The 26,294-nt window shown below is 34.9% G+C and overlaps 1 protein-coding gene across 4 annotated transcripts in view; it reads right to left on the bottom strand.

The window, feature by feature from the left end:
- Positions 1-26,294, bottom strand: part of LOC104010003 (neurabin-1) — a 43,773-nt gene that overhangs the window by 8,977 nt on the left and 8,502 nt on the right. For all 4 annotated transcript variants that reach the window (XM_087733312.1, XM_087733311.1, XM_087733314.1 and 1 more), the window contains exons 3-16: positions 19,899-20,031; positions 19,264-19,384; positions 18,640-18,744; positions 18,342-18,462; positions 17,722-17,865; positions 15,802-15,855; positions 13,779-14,008; positions 12,064-12,160; positions 11,794-11,983; positions 10,801-10,952; positions 9,691-10,024; positions 6,738-6,822; positions 5,560-5,631; positions 4,823-5,018 (exon numbers count right to left, since the gene is read on the bottom strand). In XM_087733312.1, the coding sequence (XP_087589438.1) occupies positions 4,823-5,018; positions 5,560-5,631; positions 6,738-6,822; positions 9,691-10,024; positions 10,801-10,952; positions 11,794-11,983; positions 12,064-12,160; positions 13,779-14,008; positions 15,802-15,855; positions 17,722-17,865; positions 18,342-18,462; positions 18,640-18,744; positions 19,264-19,384; positions 19,899-20,031 (2,034 nt within the window). The remainder of the gene's footprint in view (positions 1-4,822; positions 5,019-5,559; positions 5,632-6,737; positions 6,823-9,690; positions 10,025-10,800; positions 10,953-11,793; positions 11,984-12,063; positions 12,161-13,778; positions 14,009-15,801; positions 15,856-17,721; positions 17,866-18,341; positions 18,463-18,639; positions 18,745-19,263; positions 19,385-19,898; positions 20,032-26,294) is intronic.

Raw genomic sequence — 26,294 nt, 5'->3', positions numbered from 1 at the left:
TGCATTTGAGGCACAGAATCACATCATCTGAAAGTTACCTTGATATGAAAAATACCACATAGATGTAAATTAGCTTTAGAAGAATTTTTATAATAAATTGACTGTACCAATGTAAAATCTTTTTTATAGTTAAAGTACCAAATAGTGTAAAAACACTATAATAAAGCTGAACATTTTAGAAGTTAAACAATTACTTGGATGTCTTTACAAAAAATGGTTTAACACTGTAAAGCTACGGCAGTTATGCAGTTTGACAGCCTGAAAAAAATATTTTCAAAATAGAGAGTTCTTCTGAAATAAGAGATTGACAAATGTATTCTTTTAATAAATTAATAAAGTACTAGTTTGTTTGTTCTTTTTTAATATGTAACAAAGTAAAATTCAGGTTAGAAATATGACTAATGTAAGAACTATCATGTTGAAAGAATGTAAATTTTCATAGCATTTACTGTTTACATTCAGTTATTACACTTAGTCTGTGTTTAAAGGAAGTTTTTGGATCTGTACTCCTGCCTTAACATCTAAAAGCAGCAGAATCTAGCTTTTTTTCAAACTTATCCAGCAGCCAGTACTCATACAACCTCAGGCAGCTTACCTGAGCAGCATGTGACTCAAGCTGAAGACTACGAAAAAACCACATGCTACTCCTGAAAACTTCACAGCAGGTGTAGTAAGAAAATCTTAAAGAATACTAATGTATGTGTTTCCCAGAATATTTTCTAATTCGATTACCTCCGTTTCCAACTCAGATCATGACCTCTCTGTTATTTTTCTTTAGTGAGTGAAAAATAATTCCGCCAAAAGCATGCCTCCTACTTTTGCCTTTCTAAAATTTATTTCTCAGCAGTACTCTTTGTTGCCTATACACAGCAAGCAATTATTTACTATTATTTTATCTAAGTCTCTAATCAACTAACTATACTTTGTAAGGATGCCATACCGTATCCCTACATACACAAATAATCTGAGATCCTAAATCAAGCTGATGTTAAAGACATTTTTCTTCAGTAACTTATGCTGCTATAAGAGAACTATGTTTTCGCAGTTGTCTTCATTGAGCACTTTTGTATTTGTGTTCTGATTTCAGTTTAACCTGAACTCTAAATTTTCTAGATTATTCTACTTTTGTTTTGGGGGTGGATAGATCTTTGCACTCCGTTTTAGCCTAAATTACTGATACATATTTCCAGTCTTTAAAAAAAAAAAAAAAAAAAAAAAAAAAAAAAGGTAAAGAAAACCAAAAAAACAACAAGAAAAAACAAACACCACCACAACCCAACAAACAAAAAAACCCCCAAACCACAACTTGAGCTTTCCTGCTACCTTTTCATGGAGTGTGGTATTGTACATAAAGGAAAAATGGTATTCTATTTACCGTGTAGATTATTTTATTAATTACATTATATTTTAAGGACCTCTTCAGTCTTTTAGATGTAAAAAGTATTACCAGAAACAACAGAATACTTTGTCCATCAACCTATTCTCAAATTAGTTTCAACCTAAACTGAAAATCTATTTAGGAGCTTTTCTTTTAGCCACCCTTCAGTTCACTCTTTCTAACTTTGCAGAGCAATTGAGAACAATTCAGAAACAAAAATGTACCAAAAAAAAAAAAAAGGGACAGGATTATATTTGAGGAAAATATTTAATGAGACCTTAGAAAAAATATGAAGAAAACATAGCCAAAAGTAAAGCATCTCAGCACCAGTTGTAATGTTTTCTCCTCCCCCTGCTCCTATTCAGTTTAAAGAAGTGGTAATTTCCCTTTACAGTATTTAGAGCCAGTTGCAAAGATTTTTTGATTCTTGAAGACCACAGAATTTAGATAGAAGAGGTTTTATAGGTATGTTTCCTAAGATTTAGGGTACTAGGATATAAATAGTTTATACCAGAGTGTTCTTCCTTGCAACAAAAATGAAACACTGCATACAAGCTTACAGAAGCTAAATAATGCTCTGGAAAAATAATGACTATGAACAGTATGTATCTGTTTGTATTCTATCAGAGAATGGGACTGAATCAAGGGGCAGATTATGTAAAGGGACTAATTTAAGAACTGTGTAATTTAGAAATCTCACACGGCTAAACAGTCTGCAAACACTCAGATCACAGGATTTTAGTTCTTGTGTTTCTGGTTTTCACAAGCAACAAGAAGTTGATTAATTACTTTGCCAAATAAGTTTAAGGCTAACTTGAGTATCATTTTAAGAAAACTAAATCCTTTTAGATGCAGTAATTTTAACACCCAAATTTTGCAGAAACAGAAAACAGTTAAAATATAATTATATTCCTTACACCACCAATATTAAAACTACAGAACTACACAATGCAAAAGATTCAGTGCAACAGTCAGATTTTTACATGACAGACTTCTTATTTTAGGGTTTCAACTTTTACCTGCTCTTTAAGAAATGCTTTCACCTGATCATATGGGATACTACAGACATAAAAGTAATAAATATTATGGAGTTAGCATCAACAAAAAGGAGTATTCTTTCCCTCAATTCTGGGAAGATGATTTTGTCCCTGCTGTTATGCTGTTTTAGTAACAAGACTCACTGCTGAGTCGTCAAGCACATTTCTTACTCAGTTTTAATGTCTTTTCATAGTGAGGTTTACCAGCCAAAGCCTTGTTATTGTAGCACAAACTTAATGATTAACCTCAGGTTAAGATCTACAAAGATTAGTCATTCCAAGCAGTAGCTACTGTCACATTACCATCTTTATAAAAGACCCCAAACATTGCAAAGTAAAAACAGCCTGACCTTGGAGAGGCCAAGTATGATTTTAGGATCAATTAACATATGAGAATTTGTTTTTTTAACAGGGTCAGCTTTCTACCATTTTACAAAGCAGGAATATAGCCGAAGACTTCTATATTCTTCCAGCTGCTGGTTTGCAACTGGCACTATGGAAAAGAAAAGAGCAGCAAGCAGCAATTACATACTGGAGCATGAGAAGGAAACAAAAAATAAAACAGAGGCAAGAAACCAGCTGGAAGGTTAAAGTGATAATCAACTTGGATAAAGTGTACAATGATGAGAAAAAAAAGGCTGTTGTTTTAGGGCAACATGGAAAGGAAGAGAGCACCCAATCTGGTAAGATCTATACCTTTTTGATTGTCAAAAAAAGTGTCTATTAAGCGTGTCTATTAAGTGTGCTTAAGTAAAATGTCTTTAAGCACATTATGGGTGCTTGTAGCAGAAATGCAGCAGTGGGACTTCTACTATGCTCAGAAAAATTATTTGAATCTGACAGAAAGAAGGAATGAAGAGGGGATGAATGGGTTCTTCTGAATGAAAGACTTTGAAAGCTAAACCACTGAATGTTTATCTATACAGAAAACATCTCTTGATAGCTTTGCTACAGCCTATTAAGAGATCAACCATGCACTCCTATTTAAATAAAAATTGTACTGAAGTATATGCATATGCCCTTCAACATGGATCTTGCAGTCCCAAGATCCTCAGCTTATTTACAGAAACATCTTTTGGCCACCAAATGCTTCAACAGAAGCAAACAATGCAGGAGCTGTAAATACACAAGACTGACATACATTGGACAGGATTCTGTAAAGTGTCATTCTACTTCAGACATTAAAGAATTCCTACTCTTCTTAAGTTCCTGTGTTATAGTAAGGTATTGTATGCTTCTAAAACCACTTTCTGTATTTTTTACAAGCTATGTATGCAGATGCCTTACTCCTGTCACAGGGACTGTAAATTCACACTAAGAAAACAGAAGGTAATTTAGAAAAATGTATAACAACAGCATTTTAGTGCAGTCAGCATCTGGAAACATGGCAGATAACAACAAGTTGGCTTTCCATCTATGCAAAATATCAGTGACTTCATGGACTACAACCCAGCAAGTTTCTCTTCTAGTTTTGTAACTCACTTCTCTCTAATAACACAGAGGAAAAAGAAAAAGTGAAAGGGTATTTTAGACAACCAAAGTGAAAAAAAAGTGTGAAACTCAAAAATAAACCTAGCTTATGAGGTTACTCAAATAGCTACAATTTTCAATCTGACAAAATCCACAGGAAACAAGAATGAAGGTAAGTTAATAAGATTGTTAGTAAGTCTTACATTGAAATAGGTTTTAACAAAATATTTAGACAGCGCACACATTAAACTTCTTACTTATTACAGCCATTTCTTTCAAACAGTTTAAACTGTAAAGATGGTAACTTTATGGTTATACACTGAACTGTGTAGCTTCACTCTTAAAATCTGGTTAAAAGGCTTTGAATTATTGGAACATTATCAGTTACTCAGAAGCAGTTTCCTAGAAAAGAGAGTGTTCTACAGATGTGTCTCTTGGCTTTCAATACTAAATTCGTGAATGAAAACCAGGATGCTATCTTCATCCACCTGTCTGGTACTCCACCCCTACATACCAGTATGGTAAGAACTGGCTGGCCAACTGACTGGGAAACTGACCTCTATTTATGTATACTTCTTCTAAGTATTAGACTGTATTAGACGGGGAAACAGATTTAGCTTTTAAAACTATACTGTCCTATAGCTAACGTTACTTTTAGCATTATAAACCAGTGAAAAATCATACCCTGTGATTGTTCCTTAGATGCTACTTCAGCCTGAATAGCCTCCACTGATGCTTCAACTGAACAGGAGGGAATGGAAACACTCACACAGTTTCTGCTTGTGAGGGCTGTAAAGTCTCAAACTTCCGCAGCAGTGTTTATAAGAGGCGATGTGGTCAAGGACTAAGTCATCAAGCTGCCACATACTAAGCACTGATGTTTTTACTTTATCAAGATGCAACACAAATATTCAAAGCACAAATCAGTCATCTTTACCTTGCTTCTGTTCTTCTCTTGACCGTGTTCACAACTGTCCTGCCCACTCTGAGTAACATGCAGGCTGCTACTAGAAATCTGAGGCTCTTTGTGGCTGTCTCCAAACCAAGAGAAAGGCATGCAAGTAGGAACAGGGGAATCTGAATCTGATGCAGATAGATTGTTGCCAGAGTCATCCAACAGTTCTCGGGAACCTCTGAAATAGGTAGATTAAATTGTGTTTAAACAACAATAGCAAAAAACCCCACCCCGCCCCCCAAAAGCCAACAAACTCAAAACACCACTCATTTTTACCCATTTCACAGCACAATTCATATTTAAAATGAAAACTAATACTTGCCTTTAAATATCCATGCAAAATAATTTGAGTTACCGAACAACACAAATTTAAGAGCTTTTGCAGTATTTAACACAATTTCAATAATTTGCTAATTTAATTTACTCATTCATCTTCCTAAGCAAAATATAGATTTTATATTTAAGATAGAGCATGTTAATCTTATGAGCCACTTTAAAATGTAACCCTGCTTTACTGTTTCCTACATACTATTCCATGTATTTTTCTTACTTCGTGAGATTAGAAGCTCATCTCCACATCATTATATTAGAATTTTGCCACTGTTATACTTGAATGTACTTTTAAGGTTAAACAGTAATGATAGTTTTAAAGAAATTCTTAGGTTAAAAATTTTAGGAATGCAGCATGTATGTATTAAACAAACAAAAAACCCAACTACCTGCTATCCAGAGAACCTCTTAGATTTTCTTTTTCTTGTTTCTTGCCCTTTCCCCCAGATTTCCGTAATCCACTGAAGTGAAAAAACCACAGTTTTCATAAAGCGTTTACATTTACACAGTGCAACTTTTTTTTTTTTTAATTAGCACGCTGGTTTTTACATTAATTTCAACAGTTACAAAAAGCCACATTTATATTGTTACACAGAGCATGATTCTGCAGATTACTCATGCAATTTAAAAAGTACTGTCATTCATATTTTATTTAAGAACCATGACAGGATTATGAAAGTACCTTTCAAAGACCACATACAATGAAAATAAACACAGAAAATGCCCAAAGAAACTTAGCCTATAGTGGATACAACCCAAAGGAAGAACACAGTTTTATTGCTATATAAATGTTCATATGCAATGCAGAGTGACTTGAACTAAGTCACTAACTACATTCTCTGTGTGTGAAATAAGTTACCATTTTTATGTTATGATTTATTTGTTGCAGTACCAGTCTGAGCCTTTGATGTCAGCAGGCTTCAACAAGCTTTATACCTGGCTCCAAAGGAGCAAGGCTTATTGCAAAATGTAGCAGCTCTTCTCTCCCCAGAGTTCAGTTACCACACTGCATCTGCAGATCATATGCAGCTTGCACTTTTGTTTTACCCCTTGTTGTTCGCAATCTCATCTTCTAAATAAAATTCAGAAATCCACTCATCACTGCTGCCCGCCTCCAAGGAGCAGTTCAGTAAGCAGCTACTATAGCCAAACCCTGCGTAACAACGCCTCCACTGCAGAAGGAATTACGGCAAGACAGGTATCTACTTTAGACTATAATGCCAGCAGGACATAACATTAGAGTCTAGGCTCCAACAATATTTTGGCATAAAACTACACATGGATTTGCAATTTAATTCATAGAGAAATTGCATATTCAGATAAAAACTAAAGAACCCTAAGAAATTCTTTGAGGGAAAAAAGTACAGATAAATAAAATCAAAATGTGGTAGAAACATGAATGCAACATTACAAATTCAAGATGAAAAATACTCTGTCCAGTGGTGTTGCTATGAAGTAGCATTACTGGATTTCTCAACATTTTTTTTTTTAATTTAGAGAACATGATATTCTCCAAAAGTAACACTGAAAGCTATTTATTTCCAAATGAACACAAGTAAAATCTTACCCAAAATCTGGAAATCTCCTTTTGGACTTCCCTGATGATGTTCCTTCATTTGTTTCTACTGTCCTGTCTTCATTTTTCTTTTCTTCTGGTTTTCATAGAGGGGCGAAAAATAAATATGTTATTCTAAAAATACTTGCAAGTTTCAAGTACTTATGATGATGCTTCTAAGCAAATAAGATACTAAAACCTGAGTAACAGTGTTAAAATTCACATTCACACATGCAGATATTAGCTGAAAATACTACTGCCATTTCAACATAATTTATTCTCTATGGCATCTTCCCATCATTCTGGCTGTGCTGTACCATTGAAAAATGGCAACAAAACAGTTGCTTATGACTGATTAAAATACTGCTTTTGATAAACAGTAATTCTATACTGTCTACAGAAAGATAAAACTTACCACAGTATTTTGCTTCAATGAATTACAAACAAAAGACAGTTTAACATAGGTTTAGAAAAAAGTACCTCTTTGCTTTGCAAAATGTCAACTTCAAAATACACTGAGATAACCAGTGTAAGATGCGTGAAAGTAAGTTAGTTTTAAAGCAACAGTTGAGCAAGTACAGCATTTAATCAACCCTTATTATGCTTAAAGTATTATAAGATATTCCTTTTGCATTTTTTCTGGTTCAGTAGCTAGTCCAGGCTAGCTGCTTGGAACACAGGCTATGTGTGCAAGCTGCTAGCTCCAGAAAGTGTGCCTAACCAACATGATAGCCAGTAACTGGAGAGCAGACAGATCCTAACAAGCTGTCTTGGAAACAGTATATAAACTGCGACTATTCTAAAGAAGTAATGGGTACTTTGAAGCTCCTCCAAGACTGTGGTATTTTCAAAACTGAGTACAACCTGCTAGGATCCAATTTTTCACCAGAGGGAGCATGTTGAATTCCAACTGCTCAATTATCAAGTGAAATTGACAAACTTAAGCATCACACTACCTCTTCCCACTGGATTGTGACAGATTACTGCAAGTCCTGAACGTACTTTCTTTTAAGTCCTTAGGCTACTAGATTTATTTTTTTTTTAAATAATTGACATATGTTTTGTATTGCAAATAAGGTATTTCATAACTAAGCTACCTATGAAAGAGATGCAGCTTGCTTTTTGTGAGACAAAGCAGGTTCTAAGCTCTGCCTTCAAGACAACTCCTGACGTGAAATAATGTACACAGATGCCCTGAAGGGTCATAAAAACTGAAAATCATGTTTACTCCACAGAACTGAGGACAACTCCCCACCATCTCATCAGCTAATAATCCTTCCTGAAACGTCTAATGGTTATCTCAAAGTTTACATGCTGAATACTCAGGATAGTCAGGGATTTTTCCTCCCTTTTTTTTTTTTTCTGTCATATCTGATCAACATCAGAACTTTATCTAATTAGTTAACCACTCTTTCTAAACATGTAACATCCAATAAATTATAACTACCAGTTAAACTTTTTCATTTTCTTTCATAAAGTGGTCATTTTTCCTGTCAACTTAAATACAAAACCAGAAGAATTAATTTTAATATTGACATTTGTTTCCGCCTCTCTCTCCAGAGGTAATATTTTAAGAAAAGAGGTAATTTCTAAAACACGGTACAATAGGTTAAAATACAGACTGACATACGAATGGATGGGAAGGTAATAGAAAGGATTATTTCAATGAAATAATAGGTAGACATTTAAATACGGTTAGAAAGCAACAATCTAGCAGAAAGTAGAGTTTAGTGTCATTTTGCCTACAAAGAGCAAGCTTTCAATACTAAACCTCATCTTCAATGTATTGCATTAATTAGCTCTTCCAGTAACTCTGCCAGTTTTAAGAAAATGTTTGCAATGCTTCAGCCATCACAAAAAAATTTGTAGAAAAGAAAGCAAAATCACTTATATATTAGGTACTTGTTTTGCTAAGGTTTTTTTTTTAAACAAACAAACAAACAAAAACAGAAGCTGGGGTAGAGACTATTTTGGTTTAAAACTTTATAGAAACACATAGAATGAGGAGAGTATAAAACAAATCCTGTTTTCAGGGTGTTAAAAGAAAGGTTTTGTCCAAGCTGTACAGAAGAGACAGCAAGTATAATCTGCCTTTACATATTGTGCTAGCTGACTAAAGGAAATATCAAGCATTTAAAATATTTTATCTGATCCCTTTTTCAATTATTCATAAGAAAAGCCAAATATTTCTATCAAATAATGATTAGTAGTGACTAGGCTGATTATAGTAACTTTAACCTTTTTCTAGTGAGAAATACCATAAGAGGGCAAGATGAATAATGCAGTAATTCCCGTAACACTCAGAATCCGTACCTTGTTTAAACACCTGGATAACATCTGGAAGCACAAAGCCAACACTGAATTTTTCTGGGAATCGGGAAACCAGTCAAACTTACTCTCCGATACATTGCCACTTACGAGGCTAGTGTTTTGCAGAAATGTGTTAGGACCTTTACTGATAATCCACAGTCAACGACTTAGCTCCCCTCTAGCTTATGTCAAGGCAACCATTTAGACCCTCTAGATTTATAGGTTTGAGCTTTTACCAAACTGACAGACCTATTCCTTTCTGTAACTGTTTAATTGAAACAGCAGTTATTCTGCAGGCACCTTTTAGACTCTTGGCGCTATAAAGTATTTTAGAAATGTTGAATTTTTGTAGAAACTTGGTAACTAGCTTGTTGCAGATGAAGGAATTAAAAGATAGACAAGCGTATTTCAGAACATACTACTGTTGTATCAAAATCCTTCAGTAAGTAAAAATAGAATACAATGAACTTGCATACTTTTTTGCTAACTTCAAACTTTCCTGAAGAGTTAACAAGTGGTTTTAGACCAGGTAATTAGTTTTGTAGTCAACTCATTTTCCCTCAAAGTAGTTTATTGTTCAATATTCATTTATATCTAAAAACTGTAATACTTTAACCCCAAAAGATTAAAATAATAATAAACCCTTAAGTCTTACCCTTGGCCTCCTTCCCTTTCCCTTTTGCTTCTCTTTGCTTAACATTCTTGGGATAACCTTGAGGAGAATTTGGAGCCATCTCTTCAGGAGGAGGTGAACAAGTGGTAATTGTGCTATGTTCATTGTTTGGTTTGTGTACTGGAGAAGAGTGCGTGGAAGCAGAAGGACTTGACTCTAGAGGACTTTCTGTGCTTTCTGTTTGTTCAGGCTTTTCACTCTTTCGATCTATGTCGTCCAGGTGTGGAAGAATTAGTTCTTCACTTGTTTCTAAGGTCTTGGTTAGGTACACAGTGGAAAGTTCTCTGTTGAGAACAGTATCTTCTGAATCCTCATCCTTCAACAAATTCAAAAGTTATTTTATGATGAGCATGACACATAATCCTTTACTAGCTGATCTTTTATCAGTTCAGAAAATTTTAACTTCATCGCTTCTAGATACCATCTAAATCACATGAAGCTGACTTTGTAGGCTTTCCTTTATCCACCCCTATACAGATCTTTCTGCACATCCCAAATCATCTTTCTCTAGCCAAATCAGAAATGTTCTGGTACATCTTGGTCATTCCAATTCAATGCAACCACTTTTCAATCTAACTGAAGTAGTTCAATCTTCTCCCTCTGTGACAGGCTCTCTCATATACCAACTATGTACGCCTCAATTCTTCGACTGTTTTCCAGAAATGTGCCAGAACATTTTACTGGTATACTTTTTGTGGACTTAAATGATTATTTATGGAATAATGAAGCATTTCAGAAGTGTTTAGCTTTTGAAGAAATTTGGTAACTAACTTGTTTCAGATGAAGGAATAATAAGATAGGTGAGCATATTTCACAACATACCACTGTCACTATATCAAAATCTTTCAGTAAGTAGTGTACGAGCTTGCATACTTCTTTGCTAACTTCAAATTATCTGTGCTACAAAGAACATGTCAGAGGTCACATACATGGTATGAACCTGAACAGGGTTTTTCACTTGATACAGCATAAAAATACAATGCTTTGGCACAGTCTGAATGAAGCATGGACAGCACTTACAATTGCAAATAAAGATAAAACTGAACGTACATTCAGGCTCCTGAATGCATAATTATCTACCAATATTGGTACCTGTAGATTTGCAGTCTGTTGTCCAGCCCCAAGAGATTCTTTCAGCTTTGATCGAGAAGGTGGCTGGCGTTTTACTTTCAAAGCAAGCTGAGCTTTTGCTTTGTGGGCACTGGTGTCTAATCTGGGAGTATCCCCAACAAAAGCATCAAAATCTGCAACAAATATGTACTACTTTAACAAAAAACAACAAACAAACAAACAAACAAAAACAAAAAACAAAAACCAAACCAAAACTGGTAGGCAAGTTCTCCAACCCACTGTCCAGAAAAATATTCAGAAGTTAAATCAGAATTATTCTACCTGCTAATCAGTGCTATATGAAAATACTGTTTTATAAAATACTACAATATTTTAACATATTGTGATAGCAATTTCTAATGAATTTGAAATATATTTCTTAAATGAAAAAAAAAAAATTCATTAGGATATAATGGTATTATGGCTTGAAAACTGTATTTTATTCTCAAATAGATGAGAATTTGTGCCCAAAATGTACTTTCCTATCCTTGTTCTTTAAGATAGAAACTGTGCAAAGTACATAAGCATCTACCAAATCTTTTTAAAACATGCTTCTTATTTGAACCACCATCTAATATTTTATAACATTCTGGGCATAAAATTACAAGACAAATAAAAAAATCATAGCAAGTTTTGCTGTAAATCACAGCTTAAAATCAATGGGATTTTAACTGATGTATCTCAGTGTTTTAGTCCCTCTAACATTATCGGTTTCACTAATAGAGAATCTGAGGAACAGTGAAGATGGATCTCTCTCCATCTATCTCCTCTTTCCCACAGCATTTAAGAAAAACATTACTACAATACTGAAAATGTTGGGGGACCTAAACAAAAATATCCACACTGTCTCAGGTCAAACATTTACCCAGTCAGTAGGAAATAGCAAACACTTCTTTTAACAACAAAAAAACATTACACATATAACTCCTCCTAATTTTTGTTAAATGCAAATCAAAGATCCTACAACCTACTTACCAGAAATTAACATATCTGAAGAATTTAGTCTTTCGTCTATTGATTCTGTTTCTTTTTCATTTTCTTCTCTTATCTTTGACTGTTCATTATATTGGCCTGGACTTTGACAGCCATCTTCCAATAAACTGCCACCTCCAAACATATATGGCATTCTCTCATATCCTTTTAATTTACTTTCAAGCTCTGAAATCTGCAAGAATTAAAATTCAGAAGTGAGATACAACTCTCAAAGAATGCAGAAATTTATTTCAAAATATAATACTGCTTTACTTTTTCCTGATATATTTTCAGCTGTTCTGCATATTTCTGGTCTCTCTCTTCAAGTAGCCTTGAATGATCCTCTTCTTTTTTCATAAATTCTATTTCTCTGGTGAAAGAAATATATACATATATATATACATAAAATAGTAATATATAGAAATGTAGAAAAATATATAAAATAAAAATATGCACAGTTGCATTTACTAAAAAGCATTCTGTTAGTAAACGTTGAAAAAATCAGCCTGTAAGGTATAACTGATTCATGAATCTTGTAACGTCACAAAATGACCCATGTATTTGTATGCTTCTACTGTCTTCAAAAGAAAATACATACGACACTATAATTTACTTTGGGTTGAAAAAGAATGTGTTGCAACACTTTTTCTACAAAGTTACAACCAGCTCTCTACCTTTAAAAGTGGCAAGTCGCATATACATTTAAAGTGTGAAATGTATACACAGCTCCAATCATTACATCTTACTCTCTTCCACAAAGATACATACACACACAGTATTTTCCTTCCAAAAGCTATGGTAGAATTCTCTGTAGGAAAATAAATTGCATTTCAAGTTTCTACTTGGTTCATCCTACAGAAATATCTGGGTTTTACAAAAAGAAACAATATTTACAAGAAGGAAACAAAAATAAAAGCTGCTTTTTCCTGCAAGTCAGATGGAATAACATACAAAGCCAGGAAATAAGTGTAGACCATCTACACAAAATGCAAAAGCTTCAGGGACAGTCAAAGGAGTAATGGGAATTTGCTAAACAGCGAGGAGATGGAAACGAGCATGTTAGCAGTCAACATACTTTTGAACTTGCATGCAGACAAGCTTGGGAGGAGAGGGGAAAGGAGACTTTAAAAAGCTCACCAAACTGCACAAAAATGCACTGTGAAAAATAACATTTCTGGATGTGGACTACAGTGCAAAAGATCATGCAAGCGGCCTTTAAAAATAAGTAGCAAGTGGAGAAATTGGGGACAAGAGAATTATATGCTTACAGTAACTATCAAAAGCAACAGTTGTGTTCTGTATCAAGACACTTCTACAAGTATTTTGCAATTAGCTCTTGTTTAGCTAAGAGGAAAGAAGGTAGAACAAATAGACACATCTGCATGACAACAGTGTTCAAGTCTTACACAGATGTATCTAATAAGGAATATTACCTCTACTAAAAAACCACAAACCTGTTAACAGATTGAAGATACTGTTTTCGTGCTGCCATTTTGATGGGCTAGATACATATCCCAAACTCTTGATTTTTCTCAGAATTCCTTTTACTCCCCCTACAAGATATAACTCCTAACTCAGACTGAATCACACGTATCTGGCTCTTATTATATATCCTTTGGTGCCTACCCTATTTGAAACATTCAAGTTGGTCAAAGGTTTTTCACAAACAGCAAAAGGTATTGCCAAATACCTCATGCCAAATTTCAAGTAGTCCTTCCAAAAGTATAGACACATTACAGTTTCTCAACTAAGTTGTTTTAAAAATTTGTTATAGAAATATTAAATAATTTCTTTTGAAGAACCTTTCCAGAAGCTGGTGACTTAAGGTACGGAAGAATTCATCATGTATAGCCTACTGCTTCCCTAAACTCTGGCAAATGAAAAGAAAGTGCATTAAGCAAATCCTAACCGTAGGTATTGTCAGTCTTCCCCATAATGTACAAAACATACAAGCAAGAAATAAAGACCTTGTATTTTGGGGTACTTACTTTTGTTGGTAATCTTTAACCAATTTCTTGGCCTTGTTGTACTTCTTTTCAAGGGCGTCACATTGTTCTTGAGTTTCCTTAAGACGCTCATTTACTGTTTTGCATAAACCCTGTGCCTCTAACCAGTAGGTCTCTAACTTTTTAATTTTCTCTTTGCTTTCATCTAAGTTTTGCTGAAGTTGGGCTCGACTCAGTTTCCATTCATTTTTTTCCGCTTCAACAATTTTTAACTGAAAAGATTAACACTTAAGGAATTAATCTAAACTAAAAGAGGAAAACAGTTGTTTATACGTGTTTAAGTAGAGAATAGCTAATAACAATTAAATACTTACCAGTAATATTAAAACAAGACATTGAACTTTTAAAGAAACCATATCAACTCTGCCAACCCTTGCTAATCCAAGTAAGTTTAGAGCTCAAACCCAAGAGTCTTTTACTACTTCCTCATTAGTATTGCTTATTTTAAAAGAGAGAAAATGAAGACTACCTTTATTGTTAGCTTATGTTGACTTGTTCAAGATCTCACCATCTCTTAATACCTCTGGGGAGGCCTGTTTTGATTACCTTCAAAGGCAACTGGAGATAAGGAATAGTAACCTCTGTAAGACAAGCTCCCTGTCCTACTACTTTGTTACCAAAAACTTTTCGAATAAAGCTAATGAGACCATTTGATCTTCCCTGGTACCTTATAAGACATTGGTCTTCCTAATAAATTATGATATACCCATGGTTTGGTTTCCTGGGGCTAATGTATAAAACCACCAAACATTCCCTCGACAAAGGAAAGGGATGGGGCCCCTTCAGCTTGACAGCAGCCACGTTATAAAAGGGAATGTTAACATGGGAAATTCTCCAGGCCTTGGAGGAGTGAGCAGGCAGGATACTACTTAGTTTGTCCATGCCTCCTTCTTTGGGGACACCATTTACACTGAGGAAATCACTGGTTTTGAAGCCAGTTAAGATCACTTGCTGATGGAACAGAGATGTTCAAAGGACTAAGAATTTCTCAAATTAAAAGTAAGGCAGTAAGTTGTACTAACATCAACATTTTAAACAGCTTTTTAGCAATCCAGTTGGGCCAAATTTCAAGAATACTGCAAGGAGGAGGAAAAGGTCAGAAATCTGTCAGAAATAAAAATCAGAACTGTCGTAAGAACACAAAGACGTTTCGGCTGCCTTACCTCTCTACTCTTAGAGCTCTGAACATTTGCAGAGTGCAAGAAAAACCCCAATAGATACTGTTATTCAAAATTATTGCAATCTGAAGCATTAACCCCTCCCCACTTGCTACCTGCCCCCAGCAATGCACTGCAACTTGTCCTAGGGTACACATTTCTCAGCAAGGCAACACAGAAGAGCAATGGAATAAAAGAAGCGGCTCACCTACAACAAATATTTCCAGAAAAAGGTCATGCACAGATCTCCATGAGTGGAAAAAGCAGCAAAAAGAACAAGAAACTCTTTCTCAGAGAAAGCAGAAGTGTTGAACCAATCCTCACCAAAAAAAAGCTGGAAAAAATTCTCTCCCCAGAGCAGGTCAGAAATTTGAGGAGGGAAAGAGAGGAAACAAAGTAGCAGAAATAACTTTCTGGTAACAGAAAGTCAGCCACAAACCATTGTCTCTAAGTGCCAAATCTATGCTCAAATAAGACAAGTTCTATCCACTGAAAATGTTCTCATATTTGTTTGGGAGCTTGTTTCATACAGTACTCCACTATATTCAGTTCTACTCTAAGTAGTAATACTAAAGCATTCATTTTATAATGGCACAGGGGGTATTTTGGGGTTGGGTTTTTTTTGTTTGTTTGTGGCTCTTTTTTTTTTGCTTTTGTTGTTCATTTTTTTTTAAATTTGAGCACAGCTCTTCAGCTTAGAAATGCCTGCCTAGCACAACAGAGAGTACATAGAGCCTGAGGCCTAAAACAGATTGCTGCCTTCTGTATTCAGCCTTTTCTCGGTAAAATTAGTAGGTAGAATCACAATAAAAAAAACCATCACCAAATAACATTCTTTGAAAACTTACTTTCTCTTTCAGTTGATTCACTTCAGCTATTGTTACTGCATGCTTTAACTGTAGCTGAAACAAACAAACAAAATTGTATGAGCACACACAAAATGACACTTGAAATGCTAGTTTTAAGTATTTGTCCATGATTCCCTTCTTCCTCAAACCATTTTTATAGTAGCATAAAGTCAACTTAATTATTTGTCAGTTACAGGAGAAGTGATCATGAGCTTCTATTGAAAAAAAAGTTAAATTAAACCCCCAAAAGTTCCACGGTGTTCTATTTGCTACAAAAATCAATACATGGCCACCTATAGTTAAAAATCCCACATTGTTGTTTATATATTTAGAAAAGTGAGCACGTTAAAATGTTTCAATGTGCCAGTAGAATGAAAAGGCAGCAATTAATTTATGATGACAACTGGTCCACAGAACCAAGTAAAAATTTAACACTACTAAATATTTTTACTTATCACCACTTAAAAATAAACGTGCTGGCTTTGTTTTAAAATTAAGCCTTGTACTTTACACCACAAATCTTCATAGGATTATTAGAAATGGATAAAGGCTACACCTAAGCCAAATATAAAAAATATTGTTAACAAGTCTTAAGAAAACAGCATACATACAAGTGCAAAAGCACATTTTTTTGACAACTATTAGTTATTTCTTGTATCTCACTTTCCATCTGTAACCCTGAGGGGATTTTTTTTTTTTTTTTTTTTTGGCAAGGCATAGTGCACCAAACACACAGATTAAAACAAATGAATCCATGACTATCCTTTATTTAGATTATGTTAATAACAGCATAGTAATGATGCTAGCTGAGAATCATATCCCAAGTAAATACAGTGCTTATGAAAAGATGCTGTATCCTGTTGCTATGCTTCCTAACCTAGAAAAACTGCAAATGTTTTATAGTGATCAACAGCCTGAAATTTCAACTTCCTCAATGACATCATCAATGTTATCAAGAGAGCAAACTGAGAGGTCTGCAAAATACTGATCCTTTATAAAAATAAGTAGATGTATGCACAAGTGGCATCTGACAAACCAGTTTCTTTGCAGTATATTTTTCTCCTCCAGAGTGAGAATGACAGGGACTTAAATCTACCAAAGAAGCCCAGACCCCTAAATGCCAAAGACTGCACCACTTAAATCCGCGACTAAATTCCACAGACCTGAATAAAGCAAATACGCTTCTTTATAAAAACCTTTGCAAAAAGAAACCCAATTTTCCAATTATGTTAAGTTGGGATTCACAGTCTGGAACGCCCTATTGGGTTTAAAAATTCATTACTTCCAAAAAATACACCATAAAGAAAAACAGAAGGGATCACCTGAAAAAAACCTCCAAGCCAAAAAAATGCCAATCTACAGAATCAAGTGTTTTTATGTACGCAGAGATTTCCCAGAAGACCTCAGGGACTAGAGCAAGAGATTAGATGTGTATTTCTTATCTTCCTGACGAACATCTAACCACAACACTTGAGACCATTTGGAACGGGCACGCTTGTCCCCCCATGCTCCACCCTGCAGCCAAAGCCATTCTACTCTGCAGCAAATAAATGCAAAGTCCAATGGGCCAAACAAGAATTAAGAGAAGCATCATATCTATTTAATGGAATGTTCAAACACCACAAGAAGGAGGGAGGTGGTGTTGGGTTCTAATGTCTGTTTCCAAGAGCTTTTTTTTTTTTTTTTTATTTTATTTAAATCAAACAATCATTTAGTATCAATATGTACGGGGAAGCTGGGATCAGAAAATTACAGAAGGCCTACATTTCAAGGAATGTTTACCAGAGAGTTTTATTGGCGATGTTGGGAAAACAAACCCAAAACAACGAGGGGGACATGAAGGAGATTATATACAGATCTTGCAAGGTTCAGATGCTCCCCTGTGTATCTCAAAGAATATTTAAAAAACTGCTACCACACCTCTTTAAATTTAAGAAGAGACTGTGCTGAATCCATATCCAGTGGTAAACCGATATCTTCATTTTCAGGAAGATCAAAAACTTCTACAGATTTTCCATGTAAATGTGACTCATATGTATCATCATCATCATCATAATCATCATCCTGACAAAATGGGAAAATCATGACATTCTGTAACACGCACACTTTGCATTATGGTAGCAGCAATAACAAAAGCACACAAACAAAGAATCCAAATAGTTGCAAAACTTGTCTCAATTAGTTACTATTCCTTTTTAGTTTCTTATATCTATGATAAGTTTTAAAGATGACTTGCAAACACCTTCATCAAAATTCCACAGAAGAGAGCTAAGTAAGCCAGGCACAAAACAAGCCACAGATGATACTTAAAAATATCTTTTGGATTATTGATAAATTGGAAGTATAGCAAGTAGTGATAATCATACATTACTATTATCAAGGCACAGGAAGTTTATATTTTCTGTTTTTAACAAGTTGCCTATTTTATCCTTTTTTTTCTTCAATTTGATTCCAAAAACATTTATTCCATCTGCAGAAGTTATTGCATGTAGCACTAATCATGTACTTTTAAATATATGTAAGTATGTAGGATGTTTTACCTGCTCTGTATCATCATGAACATAGTGCTGCTCATACAGACACCTCTCTTGCTCTAAGGTCTCACTGATGAGGCGGGCTACTTCACTCTGAGTCCCTGGCTTCTCTCTCCCAATCAGAAACCTACAGAAGAAAAACAAATTACCTTGCAGCAAAAAGCTTAAGATATGCTTAAGAAATTAGTTTGCCATACTGTCGCCTTCAACAACGTCTTTGTAAAACTTTCAGATTATGGTTTTGTATTCTTCATTAATGAAAAATGACAAAAAGAAAGTATTATTTCATTGACAACATACATACCTCACTGTGCCTTTGGTGTTCTTTAATACAGTGGCTGCAAAGAACTGAGTAACTCCCACTAGACTTATACCATCAACCTCAACAATCTGATCATTTACTTGAATTCTGCAAAATAAACAAATGCTTAGCTATGAGTTCAACAAATACATTTTGGCTTGACATATTTTTAACATGACAAGTATCACTTAAAACTCACTAGTATTTATAATGAGAAATTATGAGTCCCAAGAAATTCATTGTTTGAAAACAGTCTCCTGATCCTGAGTTACTATGTAGACTACCAATTAAAATGTACGTGGTATTTGCCTTGATATTTTTATACTGTTTACACACTGACTGGTGTCCTGAGGTGTCAACATGATTTTGTGGCACTGTTACACATGATCACATTCTAAGCTTTTCTTACATATGCTGTAAGCAGACCTATGCTTATTTTGCAAAAATGTCCTATATTAAATAAAAACCCTTTTTTTAAAAAAAATTAACATAAAGCAGGAATATAATATCTATTCAGCTGCATTCAACTTTTGTACTTTTATTCACAATATTTAGCATATCCAATGAAAATGACCGGGCTCAGTTAGAAATTTGTAAAAAGCATAATCAATTCAACGAAAAACTCACCGTCCATCTCTCTGAGCAGCTCCACCATCAGTTATTGTTTTTACAAAAATACCTAATTTTTCCAGTCCCTGATCAGCACCAACTCCCATTCCAATAATACTGATGCCCAGACCACTGTCACCTAAGGGATTCAAAGATCTAACATTAGCCACATAACACAAGACATAACACTTAGCAGTAGTGAGCTGTTTCAAAGTGTTCCAAGTCCTTCCACATAAAGGACAGGAAAATTCATTTAAAAAAAAAAAAAAAAAAAAAAAAAAAAGGACGAGAACAACGTATTTTCTTTCTAGATACTACTTAAAGCCTTTTTGTTCTGTAGTTATGACTGCCTGGTAGATTCAAAGCTTTATGGTATCTGGAGGAGATAGCAAGATTTATGAATTTTATATATTTTGGTGCAGATCTGTCACTCAGTAATGTAGCCTTCCTAACTTCAATTAAGTATGATAATTTGAACTTAGTAGAGGCCTGTCCAGTTAAAGTTCACTAAATTCAACAGAACTAGCCACAGATGAAAGCCTGAACATGCATTCAAAAATTCGAGACCTAAATTCAGAGAAAATACAGTTTAAAATTGTTTTATCTTTTGTGCGCATAGTATCTCTTACAAATGTTCAATGTTTGATTTGCACCTTTTTCAATTTCCACAGGAAACACTTCCATTTTTTCCACCCTTTTCTCAAGTTCATACTCAGCTGAGGCTGCCACAGGGTCAACTTCTTCATTACGTCTATCATAGTCTTCATTTGAGTAAGTACTGAAAACCTAAGAAAGGTAACATAAAATTTTTTTAGTGCTTTCCCACCCCCTTCCAAACATGATATAATTGAAAGAAAATCAGTAAGGAAATTAAAGTGGTATTTTTAGAGATCCCGTTTTCTAAACAACCATTAATTTAATAAGTATTGCTGCTGTAAGACAGCTTCTAACTTGCACAGAAGTAACATCTTAGAAGTTTCAAAACAATTCCTTAAACACTTTTTGTGTTGTAAATGCACCAAATAGTTAAAAGAAACCCGTCAAGGAAATTAGTCATCTCCTCTTTGATATAGTGTTACTTTTTTTTTTTTTTTAGTACTACATTCCCCCAAATCCTTCTTCCTCTCTTCTTCCCTCCCCCCACACCATCTGCCAATTGCACTACTTCAAACAGATGTAGTTGTCCAATTTTGCAAGGGAATCACAGAGTTTCCCAGGAAAAGGAAATGCCTTGTTACATACGTTACTATTTTTAGTAATCACTCCAGCTGAATTTCTGAATTGTTAAAAATAAAAGATAAACAAACAACACGAATTAAGACAGAAATCTAGAAAGGAAGAATGAGGTACATGTAACAGGCTTAATTTTACATATCAGCATGTTCATTAATTGTATTTAAATTCATAAGTTAAAAAATATTAAAAAACAATACACGAACCCCCATTTATCTGAAAAACAAGGTTTATCTGCTTAAGTTTTTGCAGGCTGTGAGTGTTTTACTCAACATCACTGTAAGACAAAAACCAGTTATGGATTGCAGCTGCAGCAGCCATCTCCCTAATCAAGAACGTGCAGTGCCGACACAAAGATAATTTACACTGGCCTACTAAGTTTTTGCAACTTTTGCATTTTCCCACTAAGACTACCTAGACAGGTAGCTGCAATCATGTAAATAAGACAGAATTAACTGTAATTAGCTGTAATTAACATTTTCCCAGTAAATTTATATCCGCTAGTATATGGTGTTAGCTCTGCATAGCAGTAGCCTCAGACATAGGAAAACGGTTATTGAAACAGACTACAAAAAAGCAACTAATATAACTCAGTATTTCCCCATGGGGACCTTACTACTTCACCTCCAGGCTACAGCTGGAGGACAGTTTCACAAACTCTTTGCCAAATCCTGCAAAACAGCTACTCCAGAAACATGGCATGGCCATATAGCAGTCCAGAAAGTAAGCAAGATTAGATCCACTTGGCTGAAAGGGAAGGAAGAAGCCCACTCTCAGAAATCTTATGTTTCCCCCAATAAAACAACCTTCCTGAAAAGTTCTTACTAAGTCTTGCATAAAGGTAAACCCATCCAAATGGTCTCAAGTATTCTTACTCTATCAGAAAAAGGTGGCCAAGTTCTTAAATTAATCCTTCTCCTCACCCCTCCAAATCAGTAAATAGGATATGAAGTAGAACCTTCAGGGTTTCACGAAGCACTATTCTCCCTGTGGAACAAAACCCATCTGGTTTGGTTCCTTTCCATGCCAATAGAAAAATCAATCTCTCAAAAAAATATAGTCAAGTTATAATACTAAGATGAATTTTAAACTAATAATAAAAAAAAGGTCATGAGTGGAAAAACAACTTTTTAACGAGACTATCCAAGTTCTTGAGAACGAATCAAATACTGGGGCATGAAAAATCAAGTTTGCTTCATTATAAGTGTATGTATGATCTAGTATTAATAATATGACTAAAATGTTAAAGATCACTAACCATCCAATGGCTGAATGAGCAAAATGTTTCTGGTAGTAGTCTATTTTGGAGACACTGACAACTGTATTTTCTTGATTCTTTACAACTCAGTGGTCTAACTCACAAAGCAGAAGACAATGCAAGTAGTCACTATCTGTTGAAGAACTACATTAGCAAAGGGATGCCCAGTTCCTTACACAATCATTTATAAAGCGCTGGAAATTTTGAGGAAGCAAAGTCGCACCATCTTAACACACCGCATTACATATGCTTCAAGTCTTAGGCTGCCAGTACTAAAATATCTCTGGAATTTCTAAAAATTTTTAAATATTTTTCCAACTCAAAAGTAATAGCATTGTACTTGGGAGTCTCATGGAATTTGCCCATTTTGACACAAGATTGATCATCTGCCAGGAATGGATCATAGAAATAAAAATAAATGGTGGGTTAGATTCCAGTGATGTTTATAATTTCTATATGTAAAATAATAATAGCACATAGATATGCAAATGAAGACTACTAATATTTAAGTGCACTACCTCTTTGAGAAAAAAATATCTGAAATAAATTCTGACTAATCCACTAAGAGAAAGAATTCATACTTTTCCTCTTAAAGTTACAGACGGGAAGTGTGTGAGAACATTTAAGGTAATATTCTAAACACCATAATGCCACAATTAGGACAAGATAAAGCTGTTTCAAAATAGTAAGGAAAAAACCACTGACTTCAGAAAAATAATTTTGAGGAAAAACACGAATTTACAAAGAGTAGAGGAAAAGCAAAACTGATATATAACCAGAAGCCAAACACTGCAATAACAAAGGGAAAAGCAAGAGCACACTAAGAAACCTACAGCCCAAAGAGTCAAGGGCAAAAGGCAGAAATTTTTATTGTATACATGTGGAATCATAATATGGTATTCATCTTTCATGAGATGGAAACGGTAAAATTGTTGATACTAATATAGAAAACCAGAACTGCTCAGCAAGTTTTTCTTGCCAAGTAGCAAAAGTAATATTAAACACAGTTAAAATGTGGATAATAAATAATATAAGTTACAAGTTACACAGTTTAGAAGATTGATGAGAAAGCTAAACACAGTTCATCCCTACACTGTGTCTGGCAGGGTTTAGTCACTGAATCAAACACATTAGGGACAAAAGAAATTCTAATCTTACTATTTAAAAGCCACTGCTAGCCAGAGATCGTAAAATTATTAGTGTGTAAGTGATATTTTTAAAAGATATGCTTTAGCAAACACAAGTTATTGTCTCAACATAGTAGAAACTAGATGAATTTTACTGTGGAAACCACGTGACTTTTACAAGCCTTTTACCATAGCTTGTTATATATCCAGAAGGTTTACCTAACATTAATAACTTCTGGATCTACTCAAGCTAATAAACGATGAAAACCCCTGCTATATGAAAAAGGAATTTCTTTTTACACTCAAGGCCTCTTTTCTTCAGAATGAATAAAAATAATTTTAATCCAAAAAAGTTGTGACAGAGGGCTGAATTTTTAAGGATTATTTTAATTAAATTGTTGAGATATATAACTGGAAACTTTCAAATATATATTTAGTCCTTAGAGAGCAAACATATTTGGAGACAGAACAAACTGCATTTTCCACACCAAGAAAATGAATCACTTTTTGAATGCAAAACTCAGTTCACCTCCTTGTATGAAGATGCTAGTATCAACATCATCAAGATCAGCACTCAAAAAAAACAAAACAAAACAAAAAAACCCCCAAACAACCCAAAACACTAATGCAGCCTACTGTCTAAAGGATCCTACTGTTCAGTTCCTGTTACCATACAGAACTAAAAATCTCCATTATATCATCTTAGTGCTATCACAGAAAACAGCATTATCACAAAAAAACAACAATGACCTCTCAATTGAAACTCTTAGCAGCACATAAAAAGCTCTACTTAAGAACTATGTTAGTTTTAGGATACTGTTAATTTTGTTAGAGGGTAAACTCTTCAGAAGAGAGACACTAATTTACCGCGTGTTTGCATGAAACTGCTACAGAGTCATAAAATGCAGCCCAAAGACCTCTGCTACCATATTAATTTCTGCTAGATAGATTTGTTTGTGCCTGATCAAAAGCAGATCATCACAAAAATAATTAAAGAGTAAGATTAGGAAATCAGTAACTGCCCAGAAGGGCTCTCAACTAATTGGAATGGAAGCAATATCAACATCAGTTTAAAATGCTCGTGTAACACCGCAGCATTTGCTGGAAAGCCTCGCAACACCTGCACAGGTGGTTAAAGTAACACTTAACAGTGGAGAGAGGCACTGAAGTGTCACCGACACCCCTGCCTGGACATCATGCCCAGCAATGACTGCACCAGTTGGTTCGTGTTTCTTCTGAAACACAGGTCTTGCTCTGAACATTTGAGTTTACTGACACTCAATAAAGCCATACGTTCAAAACACAAGTTACAGCTCAGGGAAAATTATCTAATAGTGAACAGTTTCAGCTTTTCAAATTGATCGCCTTTGCGATGCCTGGCAATATGTGAAGTGCCCAGGCAAACATGAATAATCATTTGAAACAGTAGCACTGAAGTAGGACTGAAGTATAATGTACACTTTAAAGTTTACTCTTACAATCTCCCTCTTCAGTTGAAGTAGACATCTTGTTACCGCTACCCACTCTTCCCTCTGTTTCCGAAAGCTACACAGTTAGTATTTTATTACCACTATTTGTTATAAGTGAAAAACTATACCTGATTTAAGTCAATTCATGCTATCAAATCCTTTAATCAGCAAACAGAAATACCTTGCTTACTTTTTTTTTTTTTTTAAACACACTTTTACCCTTCTGGTAACTGTTAAACAGGTTAATATTATAAGCCATTACATTCAACGTAGCATTTTCTGTTACCAAACAGGTGGACAGACAGGCTGCACACACTTATGCACTTGATCCTGTAGCTCTGCATGACTTAATCAAAACACCCAACCAAGTCAGTTTACATAAAAGCATAAATGCAAACTTGCTTCAGATCTACAGTACAATTTCATATAGATAATTTCATCAGAAATAAACCATTTTTTTACCAGCCTCACTATTCTCTACTTAATTATCAATAAAATCAGTAAAATTTATTCTCTAGTTCTGTATTTCACTGCAGTAGCAAAGGCACTGGATCTAGCTAGAGAGCAAGAAAGACAACATGGTATCTGTTTCACTCAGGTTATGCTACCTACTCCAGAAGGAGAAACATTCTTTCACTTTCAGGTATTTAATTTTTAAATCCCAGTGAAAGAAATACTGAAGACAGAGAAAAGCATCCATTCAGATTTGGTGCACTAATTTTATTTAATTTCAAACCTTCAGAGCAGAAGTTGAGACACGATCCACATCCTCCCTCCGTGGAAGTGGAGCTCTGCTGTGACCTGGTTGTACTCCACCACCATCTCAGGTGAGGTGGCATTGGTCTCTGACTGACAAAGAGACTGAAAGACTCCAAATAAATAGGATATGACCAGAAGAGGCAAAAACTACTCACAATACCACATAAAGGAGGGCACCTCCAAAAAATCTTGGCTCCTGAAAGACTGTGTATAAAGAGAGCGATTCAATTATGAACATCCATAAGTTTCACAGGTGTCTTGGTACCACCAATTTAAGCCTGGCAATCCAGAAGAACTAGATATGTATATTTATTTAGTATTGACCAAAATAAAAATCTTGACCTGACCAACTCTAGATAGCAAGCAAATTGGTAAAAGGAACTTCGAAAGAATAACAATGAACACAAAAAGACCCCACCTGGCTGTTTTCTAAAGGTCATAAGAAGAACGAACAACAAAATAACCCTGCCATACCAGATCAACTGAGTTCACTGATCTGCAGTAATACTGTCACTAGCAATGATCAATACTCCAGGTCTAAAAAGGAGGATCATCTCACTATACCAAGACACATCAGAGGGTGACAGAAGAAAATGATTGAGAAATAAATCTAAAGAATTTGCATGTTGCCTTTTGGAATAATACTTTACTACTCAATAAAAATACAAGAACCCTGTAAAAAACTCTGCTACACTGCACCTTTATGATCTCAAGGTTACAAAATATGTACTCAGATAATAGAGGCAAATGTCTTTTTTACTGATGTCCTTCTGAGTGTTCACCTTCTCTTTTACGTTAGAATGACATGAAAAGGGATAATTTATTTTTTCCACCTCTCAGAAGGTAAACTACAAACAAGTTTCAGCTACTGCCTGTTCATTCTCTATCAGGCTAGGTTACGTATCCTCAGGCGCTAATAACAGCGATCATCATCAACAAGATCCTGAATCTTTCAGCAGCTTAACTGTTGAGGTAATGAACTTGTCTCCCATAAATTTGCTTATCTTTGCTGACCTTTGCCACCTCCTCAGTGTTTCTTCTGACTACGCCTCCCATGAAACCCTCAAGTGCCTCCCCATTCACCCCCTTCCCTCCCTCCTGTTCCCCACAGCTATTCTCAGAGCAAAACGCAGCACAGGCTGGACATGCATAGTGATCGGCTAACATTAAAGAACAAGTAACTTAAACTAAAGCTGCAGCCCT

Source organism: Nipponia nippon, unplaced genomic scaffold (assembly GCF_047370975.1).
Source record: "Nipponia nippon isolate SJK-2023a ecotype South Korea unplaced genomic scaffold, ASM4737097v1 scaffold_5, whole genome shotgun sequence".
Taxonomy (NCBI): Eukaryota; Metazoa; Chordata; class Aves; order Pelecaniformes; family Threskiornithidae; genus Nipponia; species Nipponia nippon.
Note: the sequence above shows the minus strand (reverse complement) of the source record. Positions and strands in the feature narration are given on the sequence as shown.